The sequence below is a fragment of the Canis lupus genome, chromosome 33 (genome assembly GCF_048164855.1).
Source record: "Canis lupus baileyi chromosome 33, mCanLup2.hap1, whole genome shotgun sequence".
In the NCBI taxonomy this organism is placed as follows: Eukaryota; Metazoa; Chordata; class Mammalia; order Carnivora; family Canidae; genus Canis; species Canis lupus.
In genome coordinates, this window is record NC_132870.1 from 10664108 (window position 1) to 10678422 (window position 14315).

The following is a 14315-nucleotide window of genomic DNA, read 5'->3' on the forward strand; positions in this document are numbered from 1 at the left end:
GGTAGTCTGTGCTCCAGAATGGTCTTAGAGCCCTTGAGATAATAACCTGAGAGAACAGTAGACCAGTGCCATTAGGTAAGATTTTAAGATGGAGGTAATGATTGCACTGTTGGTGAACATACTTTTAAAAATGAGCTGTCTTTATCCAGTGGCTGTTGGGACTTTCTGGAAAGTGGTGCTTTTGTGGTTAATTGCATACGCAATTAAATGTACTTTTACTTCTCTGCTGCAGTATAATTAGATAATGTTTGCCCTTTGTTGTGTTTAAATATCTAAGACTTGGGCGCTTTTATTTATTTAATGTATTCTCCAAACCCAAACCCCTACGAATACCACTTACTGAACCTTGTACCACATGAGAAGAGCATGGTGGCCACTAATGTCCTGGCCTGGTGTTCTTCAACCCCAGGCTGTAGGCGGGCATCTCTTCTCAGGCAGGCGAGGGAAGGCTGGACTAGACCCTTTATCAGTCCCTGTTCATCAGGTCAAGATGTTTATCAAGTCCTTACTATGCGGGATGCTGTGAGGGGGTCAAAATTAAGCCTCTCTATGTAGACCTGTCTCCAAAACAGCCCTGTTACTAGGATGGCCTGAGTCAGATTAAGATGTCTGCACTAAAGGACAGTGTTTTTTCTGGCCTGTCTTCCAGCTCTCCAAAGTTGGTGCCAGAACCGTAAGAACCTTTAGAATTTTGCAAGAGAGTAAATACTCAGTGCTTTGTCAGCCAGTTATCTAACACTTACCTTGAGGTTGAATGTTTTTCAGCCACTAGGTTCCTTCATTATTCAAACAGTAGTCCAGGGAACTTTCTGTTTTGCTATTAATTTATACAGATTCCAGATGCACCTCTTCTACTCCCTACCTTAGCTGCCCATATATTCCCGTGTGTACAGGGCAGTCCTGATTTATACCTTGCTGCATCTCATTTTAATAGCTAATAAAAGCTCATTTCACCGTGAAGTTATGCTGGTTTGCATAAAACCCAGAATGGCAATCTCTTTATAATATTCTCCTTTAATTGAGCAAGGTCTCATATAAGTTCATTTTGCATTCCAGGTAGTTAAGTTCACCACTGAATAGAGAGGAATGTATTTTCTCTCTGCATTGTACTCACTGTTGAGTAGGGAGGTGAGGATGCTACTGCTTGAACACTGTCTCTGGAGCTGCAGAAGGAGCTGTCTCGGAAATATTTTCATTATTAGCCTTGCAGAATACGTCCCTCAGAGAAGTAGATATTGGCAAATTGTTTTACTATAGTTCCTTTTGTTTGTACACTAAGGCCAGTACAAATCTTGGAAATTCCATGAAAGAGATGGCATTGAGTAAGTAAATATGAGGAGTCATAGTCTCACCAGTGAAGCAAACCACTAAAGCCCTATACTGCTGATAGAGTGGGCTTTGCCAATTTGATTCTTATTCTTTCTGTCACTAATTTTCTTTTTCTTTTTTTGGAATGTAAAACAGATTTTTTTTTATTAAACACAAAATACACTTTTCAAGTATAAGAAGTTGACAGCACTTATTAAATAGTGTTTCAAGTTTTTCTTAATTTTTCTTTATTTTTAAATGCTAGTTAGTTACAATATAGTGTGATAGTTTCAGGAATAGAATTTAGTGATTCATTACTTACATATAACACCTAGCACTCATCACATAAGTGCCCTCTTTATTGCCCACCCCCCCCCCCCCCACCAACTTTCCCTTCAACAACCCTCAGTTTGTTCTCTCAGTCGAGTCTGTTTTATGGTTTGTCTCCCTCTCTTTGTCCATCTTATTTTCCTTCCCTTCCCCTATGTTCATCTGTTTGGTTTCTTAAATACCGTATACGAGTGAAATCATGATATTTGTCTTTCTCGGACAGACTTATTTCAGTTGACATAATACCTAGCTCTATCCTTGTCACTGTAAATGGCAAGATTTCGTTCTCTTTGATGGCTGAGTAATACTCCTTTGTGTGTGTGTGTGTGTGTGTATGCACACTGTGTGTGCAGATTTATTTATGTATGTATTTATGAAAGTCACAGAGAGAGAGAGAGAGGCAAAGACACAGGCAGAGGGAGAAGCAGGCTCCATACACCGGGAGCCCGATGTGGGATTCCATCCCGGGTCTCCAGGATCGCGCCCTGGGCCAAAGGCAGGCGCTAAACCGCTGCGCCACCCAGGGATCCCCTGCAGTTCAGTTGTTTATCCATTCATCAGTCAGTGGACACTTGAGCTCTTGAGCTCTTTCATAATTTGGCCATTGTAGACACTGCTGCTATAAACATCAGGGTGCACATGCCCCTTGGAATTAGTGTTTTTGTATCCTTTGGGTAAATACCTAGTAGTGCAATTGCTGGGTCGTAGGGTAGTTCTATTTTTAACTTTTTGAGGAGCCTCCCTACTGTCACCAATTTTCTGACCCTGTCTTCTCTAGAAAAAATATTTTAGAATCAAGCTATTTTTTAAAAAAATTAGTAGCCCCACACCATCTTTCCTTGCTGATTTGTCACCATCTTCTTATACTCCACTTGCATCTTTGCTGCTTTTATTAATTCTTTTTGAACATATCAAATTGAAAACATTAGCAGAAACTACGAGCTTGGATATGCATTGCTCTTATAACACATGGTCCATATGACAAATGTAGAGAAAAGGTGGAAGTGCTCATCGCAGTCTTGGAGGAGGTGGCTGTGTTCCAGTGAGGAGAGCATTCAGTGACAGGGTGTGCTTTCAGGTTTACGTGAGCACCAGTATTCGATTTCATTCATATTTCTACTTGCCCTTTAAGGGACTCTGAAATTTTATCCCTGCTGGCTGGCCCAGGGATAGCCTTGTACATTTAGCCCTGACTTCCAAATGAGATTGGATGATCTGTTTGGCTCTAAAATACATAAAACAATTATTGTTAGAATTAATATTTAAGATGCTTATAAACCATAATGTTTCCTGTTGCACGTAAGATAAACACCACAAGTACAAAGAAATTTGTGTCTGCATCATTCTAGATATGTAGAAAAGTCTATTTCTCAGGAAAATTATATAATGAGAAATTGCGCCCTAATAACAAGGAGAGGATGTGCTTACTGCCTTGGTTTTTGAATATGTAGTTTAAGACTTAGAGTAGTCTTAATAAGATAGTTTTCTCTTTTCTATTAAATTTTCTCTAAAAGAAATTTTTCAGTAGGTCAGAGCCAACAGGCTTTGGTTGTCACTGTGAATACATTTGTTCTCACAGTTTTCCTTGGCCATAATTAAACTAATACAGTGGAGGGGAGAGGGAAGGTAAAGACTGTGTTTGAGAAACTAAACAAAAGTCTGTCTTGGGCCTAATACTGACCATATTCTTCTACAGATGGACAAGGTTGGGAAGGCTTTTAAGTACTTGGAGGCCGCCTTGTCCTTAATTGAGTGTGGGATTGCCATGGAGTCGGAAAGCCCAGCCTCCAAATCGGCTTACTCGGTGTACTCCGAAACCGTAGACCTCATTAAGTAAGTGCCAAGTCATTTTGCCATCTTCCTAAGAGCTTCTCTTTCCTCACCTTTATTGCCTGAATCCATTTGAACTCAGTTGGAAGACAACTTAATAAAGGAGAGCTTTAAAAAAGTGACTGATCCAAGACTTTTTCTTGGGTCCTAGACGAAAGTTGTATCCTGGATGAAGTGCTAGAATAGAGGGACTGAGTCCAGCTCCGTCCTTTTGCCAAGTGTGCTGTGAAATGCCAGACCTTTCAGAGAGAGGCTGGTTTTTCCAGTTTGGTTTTCTTATCAGATGCGCTGGCAGCTCAGTGTGAAAGCTCCCTTCTTCATCTGTATTTGGGCAGGGGACCCAGTGAGGACACAAGTACGTGGTTTCAAGCAGGTAGACAGGCCAGAGAAGAGAAGAGACATGTCCTTGCCTGCTTTTCTGAATGGCCTGAATTACTGCTCTAAAGCCTGGGGTTTTTTTCTTTGTGGTTTTCATGTCTACACATCTTCAGGAAAATCAACATAAAACCAAGACAAATATAATAAGATGTTTTTGCATCTGGGGTTTTCTAACTGCCTTTGTTTAACCTGGTGTATTTTTTAAATTTTCCTATAGATTTATAATGTCATTAAAATCCTTCTCAGACGCCTCATCTCCACAAGAGAAAATATTTGCTGTTTTATGGTGTGTACTTTTTACTTTGTCTAAATAGTATTTGCTTTTGCACCTTTTGCTGTTCTAAAAAAGATTTGGAAGTTTGTTTTTTTAACGTGGAAATTAATCATGAAAGGTAGAACAATACCAGAAAGTAGGATGTGTGGTCAAAGGGGTTAATCCCACTGATACTTTGTATGAAAGGCATCTATTGCCATTTTACTGTTGACTCAGTAGATGCTTTGGTCTCGTGACTTGAATGATATTCTTGTGTATTTGTGTTTTTCCGCCAATATTTACTGAGGGGTGGGGATGAAGAGAGAGAGAGAGTGCCTTAAGCGGGCCCCACACCCAGCATGGAGCCCAACCTGGGGTTTGATGTCAGGACCCTGAGATCATGACCTGAGCCAAAATTAAGAGTCGGACACTCAACTGACTGAGCCACCCAGGTGCCCCTACCAATAGTTCCTTTTGATGATAGTTTGAACAATACAGTAAGATTCTTAAGATAGTCTTCCTCAGGTAGATGAGGAAAACCCAATGTGTTCCTCAGGCTATAAAAGGCTAGTTATATGACTTTCTGTACTCATGTCTATAAAGTAATACTTCACTTTAACTTCTGTTTATGTTCATAGCATGCGTTGTCAGTCCATTTTGAACATGGCGATGTTTCGTTGTAAAAAAGATATAGCAATAAAGTATTCTCGTGCTCTTAACGAACACTTCAGCAGTTTTTTCAAAGTTGCCCAGGCACCTTCTCCATGCATTGCAAGGTAATGAAAAGTCTAATTTATGTAATTTTCAAAATTGAGTGCTTTCTTTATTTACCTCTTGCTTTTTGCAACCATCTGTAGGACTCTGGCTTTTCAAAAATTGTGTATATTTATGTGCTGATTTGCCCCTGAAACTTAAATTATTTGCATATCTCTACCTTTTTGAGGAATAGTTATAAGTCCAGGTGTTTGCTGATTAAGTAACATAAAAAGATAATTACAAGGAATATAGGGTCAACATTTTAGAGCTTTGAGAATCTTCAGATAGGCCTAACAACACAAAACAGAGGCAGAGCCAATCAGATAGAGTCTTTTCTCTGTCTATATGACATGTGGTCTTGTCATTTCAGGTAATAAGAACTTTCCAGAACTGTATACCCTTACCTAGGATCCATGAGAGTGATAATAAAAATGAAAAAAAATTTTCTTTTTTTTTTTTTAGATTTTTTAAAATTTTTATTTATTTATGATAGTCACAGAGAGAGTGAACGAGAGAGAGAGAGGGGCAGAGACACAGGCAGAGGGAGAAGCAGGCTCCATGCACCAGGAGCCCAACGTGGAATTCGATCCCGGGTCTCCAGGATCGTGCCCTGGGCCAAAGGCAGGTCCCAAACTGCTGCGCCACCCAGGGATCCCCGAAAAAAAAAATTCCTACCTAAATTTCACCTCCACCTCACCCCTACCCCCACTTTGTGAAGGAAGTTGTTCATCTGTGCCATAAGATGTTGGAAAATAGAATTTTTGTGCAGGTTGTTAAAATGAAGATAGAATTTTCTTCCCTATAGTGCTTGCCTAGTATTTTTTTTTTTTAATTTGGTTATACTCCTTGAAAAGTTTCTGGTTCTAATAAGTTTTGCTATTTTAAGAATATCACCTAGAAGATTGCCCCATTTCTAGCACATTCAAGAGAAGAAATTCCCATATGGCCTGTCTTTATTTTTTTATTTATTTATTTTTTATTTTTTTTTATGGCCTGTCTTTTAAAAAAGACAGAAAGAAAAGAGAAAGAAAGCAAAAGCCCTGATTGAGAAGTAACTTCTTTCTTCTGAAAATTTTCATGACTCTCACCTCTGAGATATTAATTCTTAGTAAGTTGTCAGTCACATTATTTTATATAACTCCTTCACCATTTGTCCAGCCACTATATAGCCTTCTTTGTACGAAACCTTGTTTTTAGGTACAGGGAATAAAGCAGTAAGCAGAGGAGGCAAGAATCTCTGCCCTCATGGAGCTTCCATTCTAGTTCTTACAATATACATTCTGCAGGAGACATTTAGGGTCCCTGCAGCCCCCGAGGGCAGATGTACCCAATCATGGGGCTCCTGTTTGACCCATCTTTCCATTACTTTTTATTTATTTATTAAAATGAATTAATTCACACAAGAAGCAGAGACACGGCAGAGGAAGGAAGAAGCAGACTCCCTTTGGGGACCCTGATGTGGAACTTGATCCCAGGATCTCAGGGTCACAACCTGAGCTGAAGGCAGACATCCAACCACTGAGCCACCCAGGCACCCTCCATTACTTTTTATGTCTAAGCGTTTTCCTTGTATTTCTCACTTGATGCACATCAAGGCCCCCATTAACCTGCATGTGCAGGTATACGGCCAAAAGGGGAGTGAAGGGAAGACTGTGAAGCCCCCGATGCATAATACCTTTTGCCCAGTCTCCTTGGAAGCTGTCCTGTATTCATTTAGTCATGGATTCAATAGTTACATGTGAAGAGCCTACTCTTTGTGCTAAGTGCTAGAAATGCAAAGATTAGGAAGAAATGGTTCCAGCCTTCAAGGAAGGAAAAGGAATAGACAGAAAAGTAAAATGGGATGTGATAAATGCAGTAGATAAATTAAAAGGTAAATGCAAAGAGACCAGCTTAGGTGGTGGCTGAAGGGAAGCCTTGCTGTATCCCTAGTGTCTAGAAGAGTGCCGAGTGTAGAGTAGGTGCTCGGTAAGTATTTGAGCGAAAGAAAGAATGAATGTATAGGAGGTCAGAACCGTCTTCACAGTGAAGCATTGTCTTGGTAAAGTTAGAATTGAGGGGATGGGGGGAAGAAGGGATTCCAGGCCAAGGGAGTAGACTGTAAATGGAGCAAGCATATTTGGAATATAGATAGGTCCACCTGATTCTGTGTCCAGTGAAGGACACGTTGCCTCCATCCATTTACTTCCTCTGCTTGGTGGGTCCCATTTTGTTGTCTTTCATGAAATAAATTCCCTAAATACTGAAGGTGAAGGGTGTCTCTGATCTTTTGGAAGCGATTGTCAATTTGGCTAGTACACACTGGAACTTTGTAATTTGGACTGCAGTCCCAGAGACAATAAATCCATAGTCCTCGGGTAGGTGATTAACCAGTTGTCTTCTTTCTTTCGCCTTCTAGAAACACAGGCACACCATCCCCTCTCTCTCCAGTTCCTTCTCCTGCCAGCTCCGTAGGGTCCCAGTCCAGTGCTGGCAGCATAGGGAGCAGTGGTATGCCTGTCACCATCCAGAACATGACATCTTCTTATGTCACCATTACTTCCCATGTCCTTACCGCCTTTGATCTCTGGGAACAGGCTGAGGTCCTTACAAGGAAGAATAAAGGTAAATGGCTCTGTGGTGGTAATTACCGGGGCAGGGGGATCGGGAGGGAGTAATGTGGTTGGTTTGTGCTTTATGTTCAGTGTTTGGAAGAAAAGGAAGTATGTAGGTATTTGCTCTCCTCACATCTCCTCCGTTCTGCCTCACGCCTGAGCCACACTGCATGAGCTCTGCAGCTTGGAGCCAGATTTCTGTGACTAGATCTCAGCAAAATTAAATTAGAAGTGGTTGTAGCACCTTGCCCATCCAGAAGTTCTGGCATCGTTTATTCCAGCTTGAACTGAAATGCTAGCAAAAGGGCAAGGCAAGTGAAGAAGGGAAGTCACTGGCTGTCTTTGGGCACAACCAGTTTGGTATGTGAAGTAGCGTAACCTCAACAGCAAGTGACGTTATCTGCTTTCAGCGTATGTTAAGAAAGACGGTTTGCAACAGTATAAGAAGTATGGCGTAGTGAATATTCCCGAGACTTCTCTGAGAAGCAGGCCCTTGGAGAAATTCAAGGTGTAGGAGGTGGTAGAGCTTCTGCTATCAGAGGAACTGCTCCGTGTCGTACCGCGACCACTGAGTCACTGCGTCTGTGTAACTGCCGCATGACCGTCATTCCTTAGTTCTTCCTGGCTGTAGGGGAAGCGGTGGCCAGCCGGCTCTAGCCACTTAATTTTCTCATAGCTTCTTACAATTTAATTTTCTTTCATAGCAAACTAAGGATGCTTTTAACACATTGGGGATTTTTTTTGTTTTGGTTCACGCATCCATTGATCCAGTCGCATAAATTGGGGTATTTTCTGGCACAAGCCATCTGCCAGGCATTATGGATTCAGCTCTAAAACTAACCCAGTTCTTATCCTTCTAGTCTAGTGGAGGAATGTGGAGAACTAGTGAGCCATTATAGTAGATTGTGACTTTTTTTTTTTTTTTGTCTGGGATGAAGTATAGAATAATGTGGGGGATACGGTTGCTGAAACTTTGACTTTTTAGGTATCCGTTTTTATTTTCGTGTGTGCAAATGTGTTTACTTGGTTTTGGTTTTGTTTTGTTTGCAGAATTTTTTGCTCAGCTCAGCACAAGTGTGTGTGCCTTGGCCCTCAACAGCAGTTTGATGGATCTGGTGCACTATACAAGACAGGGTTTTCAGCGGCTAAAACAAGCAACCAAAACACCTTAACGGAGGCCCAAGTTGATTTGATGGCTTGGGAACTTTTTTGCACATTGAAAGCCTCAAAAACAGTTCAGACGTTTGTCTCATCAGGACAGCAGACTCGAGAAGAGAAGCACCATGAGATGGCCAGGACATGTGTCCACTTAAACGTTCAAGAACTTATGTGATCGTTGGTTGGACATGGTGGTTGTGCAGAAGCAGCAATGAGGAGGCTGGCCTCAGAGATGATCTTGCCTTTCCTAACTAAAGGACAGAAGTGCAATGTAGACTAAGTGGGCGTATGAGTGGTCTAGAAACATTTCCGTACTTTTTTAAACCAACAGGATGCAAAAGGCAGATGAAATGAGGAGAAGCAGTTTCAGCTCTGAAAGCAAGTTCATGTCCTCTCAGTAGCCACCCCAATCTATTCCCAGAAAAATTTTTAAACAATGAATTTTGGTGTAGGGTTTTGTGGATGATTTTTTTTTTCCTTTTAAGTTCAGGGGGGGAATGTTTGTTTAGTAAATTCTAATGGTCATCTGTAAAGCATAAGTTTTGAAGGACTCCACTGTACCCCACTTTCTGCACATGAACAGTGGCTTTGATAATACCAAGTATTGTCACAATTTAGAAAATTGAAGGCAACTCCCCCCCACACCCCTGTTGCCTGGAGTACCACGCGTTCACCCCAGTTCGGATTTCTCTGTCACTGCTGCAGTCAGCCTGAGTCAGAGCAGTGGAGGGAGGAGCTGCCGCTCATGGGGAAGCCATCTTGAGATCGCATGCACCATGGAGGACGTGGCGCTGCCGTCTCCATCCCCTGCTTCAGCGAAAGGCAGTCACCATTGACTATATTCTGACTTTTCTACTTGGGGAAGAAGGGAACCAACATTTATACCTGACCAGATGGCTAAAATGCTTTTTCATTTTTGTTTAAGTAGAGCTGGGATTTGAGGTGCTGATCTGTGGTCTACAGTTATGTGGTAACTCATGTTGTCTAACCAACACACAATTTTGTCAGCAAAGAAAAATGAAAACTACTTCTTAGAGAGGCTATATTTTTCTGCTACAAATTATTTTATATTTATAGCAAAAGTAGATTTTCTGAGCCCTTGATTGTCTAGGGTAAAATTAACTCCCTGAGAGGATGTGGAGATTTGGGTGGTTAATTAGACTTAAAAAAAAAAAAATTTGTCACCACATGCCTTCACTCCAAAGTGTTCTCAATCAACTAGATTTGATTGGATTGAAGAGGAACCGTGGCCTTCCCATACACTGTTATTGCCATATTATAGACGTTAAACCAAGTTCATAGGGAATAACCTAAAATGAAAGAACACAATCAAAATTCCCACATAACCATAAGCACAGATTTTTTTTAATTGAAACTTTGAAGGTTATTGGAAGCATTATTTTGAGTGCAGTGTTTTTAAAAAGCCAATTCTTTATATCCCTTTTAGAAGTAGAATTTGCACACACATTAAAATTGAGGAGTGAGTGTTATCACTACTGTTGGTTCATTTTTTTTCTCCCTTCGTCCCATTCTGCCCCTCTCCGTTTTGACTCCTATCAAGAATGTTTGTCATTTTCATACTATTCATGAAGAAAGGTGGACCATCTTTATTACAAAGAGGTCGAAGATCTGTACGAGGAATGCAAGAACTTGGTGATTTGGTCACTAATATAAGGATGTGTAGAGGATGGGAGTGATGATTTTTCATGTATGAATTGTTTGCGTGAAGCTGTTCCTTCAGTGTCTAATCCAGCCTATCCTCTTGTTATCCTAGCTAGTGTAGTGGTTTGTTACCTCATGTTTAGGTGAAAGCCAGAGTTACAGCAGTAGTAGTATCTGAGCGTAAGAATTGGATGTGTGATCTTGATGGGCCTGTTTCATTCATTGATGTTCTAAAGCAAGGCCATTTAACAGAACCTTTGGTTAAATGAGCACTAACTGCCTGGTGGGTTGTGGCATTGTGTCCATCTCTTACATGTGTGAGACCAGACACCAGAACCAGGTTGATGGGATTAAGTCTTTTTTTCCCCCCTTATTCACTTGGCCCCCCTGACCCCGTTTCCCCTACCATTCCCTAATACAAGTCACCTGTCAGTTTGGAAGGGTATGTCCTTTTAGGGACAGGTTCTGATCTATGCAGATTGTGTTGGAGTGTGTGTGTATGTGTGTGTGTTCTGTTGGTGAGAGCGACAGCATTCCTGTGACTTAAAGACATTTCTAAGCGATTTCTTAGCCACTTCTAAAATTGGTTGCTTTTTCAGTGGCCTTACTCTTCTTGTGTAGTGTTCCCCACCTCCAACCTTTGTATTAAAATTTTATTTGTCCCTTGAAAAACTCATCAATTTGCAGAGATCAATTTGTAGTATTTTGATCGTGGAATATTTCCAGTTCTTACTGCATTATACCGAAAAGAGGATTCCCAGTGGCTACTTTTTAAATAGAGTATGAAAAATAGTGGCTGATGAATCCTTAATGTTCATAAGATCTTTTTCTTGTTTCAGTTGTGTATAGAAATCTAAAGAATTTTAAAAATCACAGCAGTTTTTCACTGCATGCTTAAATTCCCAAAGGCAGAATTTGTACTGGGGTAGATAATTGAAAGGACTAGATTATAAAATGAGACAAATACAGAACATCTTAAGGAGTGAAAATTGAGTGTAAAATCTTGCCTTTGGCACTATAATTTTGTGTGTGCGTGCATGCGTGCGTGTGTGTTTACTAGGAAATGGAAGAACACTGTTTCACTTTTTAAAATGTTGAATGTTTCTGTCCTTTCTGTAGATAATTAAAATGTGAATCACTAAACTTGAGATTTTAGCCAGACTAGGGGCCCTGATAAAGAATGAAAAACACTTCACTGAAATCTACCAAATTGCACTGGGTTAAGAATGTGAAAACCTTCACCGCACGCTCGCTGTGGGAAAGAAGCGAGGGTCCAGCAGGCATATTATCAGGACGAGAACTGCAATAGAAGGACTGACTTCTACGAATGATACTAAATGAATCTGATTTTTTTTTTAATAAAAGGACTTTCCTTTATTTTATAGGTCTGTTTTGATCAAGAAATTTAGCTTTTGCCCCTAGACAAATTCAAACACACTTACATCCTTTAATTTCAGATCTCAGGCTTTTGAGAAGCTAACTGTCCACCCCTTTCTGGCTGAAAGCTTGCCTTAATTGGTACCTGAAATATTTATGTTAATAGAACCAGGAGCTTACTATTTCTTTTATGATTCCTGTCCAGTAATTTTTAGAAGCAAAAAGATGAACCATTGCATCCTCCAAAATGAACAGGTTTTATATCTGACATATGAAAGGAGACGTGTGTGTGTTGTACATGTGCATACATTCATACACAGAACAGGAGGCTGGTTGAATTGGATATATTCATTGTGTCTTTGTTAACCAAGCCTGATTTTGAAATCCTAATTTGAGGATAATGCTGTATTTATTTTGATGTGGCTTTAAGACCTGTTAATGTGGGTCTTGTATCTTTTGTTCTGCTTCGTGAAGTTTGAGGCATAATTATTCATCTTAAGGTAAATGAATCATCAAATTAGGCTTGATTCCCTACCTCCCACCACAGATTCTACTTTTTTCTTAAGGATTTATTTTCCCAGACACTACACAAATCTTTGAAAAACTTTGCCACTTCTTCTGTGCTCTTTATCATCAATTACCAGTATTTAAATTTTGCAGGAATATTTGGGCTTCTTTTAGAAACATAAATGCAGAGCTTTGCTCACTGGAAAGTGAGTTGTACATTGTGGCTATGGAGGGGTGTCAGGATTATGGCGATACTTACTCCTTTGTTCCCTTTCTGTAGTGGGTTGCCTATTTTGATTGTTTTTCGTCCTATTCAGAATTAATGGATGTAAGGTTTTTCCTGTGCCTTTTTATCTTTGTGCTTTTGTTTGCTGGAGGTGGAGTGGTGTTGGGGGATTTTTCCTTCAAACAGTGCAAGTGATATCTACCACATGAACCTCCAATATGCAATCCAGTTGTGTTGGCTTCTCGGAGACTTAAGAATGATGACCACTGGCCATGTTCTTCAGTTCTTATGATGAGTTGGCAAGGCGCTGTCTACTTAAGGGGGCTGTGAATTTCCTCTTGTCCGGGGGAAATCACACTATGTTCCGCTGTGCAACAGATATCAACAGGTACTGTGATGGGTAGAAAAGTGCCTATATTTCTCTACCCACAAGGGCAGGAAGGAAACCTACAGCTCCCTGTGAGCCTACATAGTACTATATTGGCCTGGAAAGACAAGGGAATAAGACCACTGGCAGCAAGGCTGGCCAAGCTGCGCTGGTGAGAGTGGGCGGTGGCTCACCTGAGGAAGATAATGTGCTTTGCTTCAAAGTAGATGTTCAAATGATGCTTCACACAGGCAGTATTAACTTTGCCTTTTGTTCAGGCCATCCACATGTATTGTTAAAATTACTGCACATCCCCCTCAGATATCAAGTATACACTGTTCATGGTGTGTGTGTGTGTGTGTGTGTGTGTGTGTGTGTGTGTGTGTGTGTGTTTGTAGGCATGTGTCCCAAATCTTTTTTGTTTTTTCTGAATGTGATCATGTTTTGGATGATACCTGAGCAGGGTTGCCTTTTTTTTTTAATTTATTACCATTATATATTATATTATATTATATATTTGTTGCTTTCTTATAACTATAGAGGAAGTCAAATCTTGGTATTAAAATTGTTTAAAAAGGAATAAATTGTCCAGTTGATAAATGATCACTGGTCTATCTAAAATATGAATTTGTCTTTAGTTATTGTGGAATAATGTGCCAGCTATCTAGTCCACACAGTGATTTTGTATGTAGGATAGGGAAGCAGTGATGCTCTCAATGGGAAGATGTGCAACACGAGTAAGGGGGGACTCCATGTATTTTATCTACTTCAGCAATGGAACTGCAACTTGGGGCTTTTGTGAATAAAATTTAGCTGCCTTGTATAGTCCTTTGAAAGAGACATATGTGATCTGTGAAAATTATAGTTTTCTTTTTTTAGAAGAAAAATTTGCAAAAGATCTTTCCAAAGATAACGTGCCACAGATCTTTTGTTTGTTGTTCTCTGTAATGAGGATTAATTGCTGTTTAAAAAAAAATGTAATTGACTTGTTAATCTTCAAATTCTTTCCTTTTCACAAGAGGATCGAACTGTTAAAAAAAATCAATAAAAATTTAGAGAAATCATTGGGGTTGAATCCATGCTTTCATTTTGCCTGAATAAAGTGATTCCTAAAATTGCTATATGTAATTACCATTTATAGCCAAGAAGAGTCTGACATGGTGGGATAACAGAACATGCCCTTACTCACAATGTGTATTAAGTGTTGAAATGGGGAAAGACTGGTGGGTAGAGGGTAGGTCATCCTTCTCTTTGGCTTACTTTTAAGAACTTCAGTCACCCACAGATTAGCCTAATATCATCAGTGTGGCATCATTCTCTTTCCCACATTAAGTGCCAGGTGCAATGGTGACCATCATTTGCCTATTTTGAATGTTTGTTGGGTGGACCGATTGGTGGAATGTTGGTATTGAAAGGGATTCTAAAGGCCATCGGGTCTCTCCTCCCTTTGTAACTCTGAAAGAACTAATGTTCTGCCTCAATGATGTTAGTAAATCAGAAAGAACCTAGGTGCTGAAATCGGACTCCCTGAATTTGAATCCTGGCTCTTGAGTTTGCTCTGTGGCCTTG

The 14315-nt window shown here is 40.2% G+C and overlaps 1 protein-coding gene across 5 annotated transcripts in view; it reads left to right on the forward strand.

The window, feature by feature from the left end:
- AFF1 (ALF transcription elongation factor 1) overlaps nucleotides 1-13810 on the forward strand; it is a 201017-nt gene extending 187207 nt beyond the window's left edge. For all 5 annotated transcript variants that reach the window (XM_072810039.1, XM_072810037.1, XM_072810038.1 and 2 more), the window contains 5 exons: nucleotides 3335-3471; nucleotides 4064-4132; nucleotides 4738-4875; nucleotides 7254-7459; nucleotides 8500-13810. In XM_072810039.1, the coding sequence (XP_072666140.1) occupies nucleotides 3335-3471; nucleotides 4064-4132; nucleotides 4738-4875; nucleotides 7254-7459; nucleotides 8500-8621 (672 nt within the window). In that variant the 3' untranslated portion in view covers nucleotides 8622-13810. The remainder of the gene's footprint in view (nucleotides 1-3334; nucleotides 3472-4063; nucleotides 4133-4737; nucleotides 4876-7253; nucleotides 7460-8499) is intronic.
- Nucleotides 13811-14315: the final 505 nt, after the last annotated feature.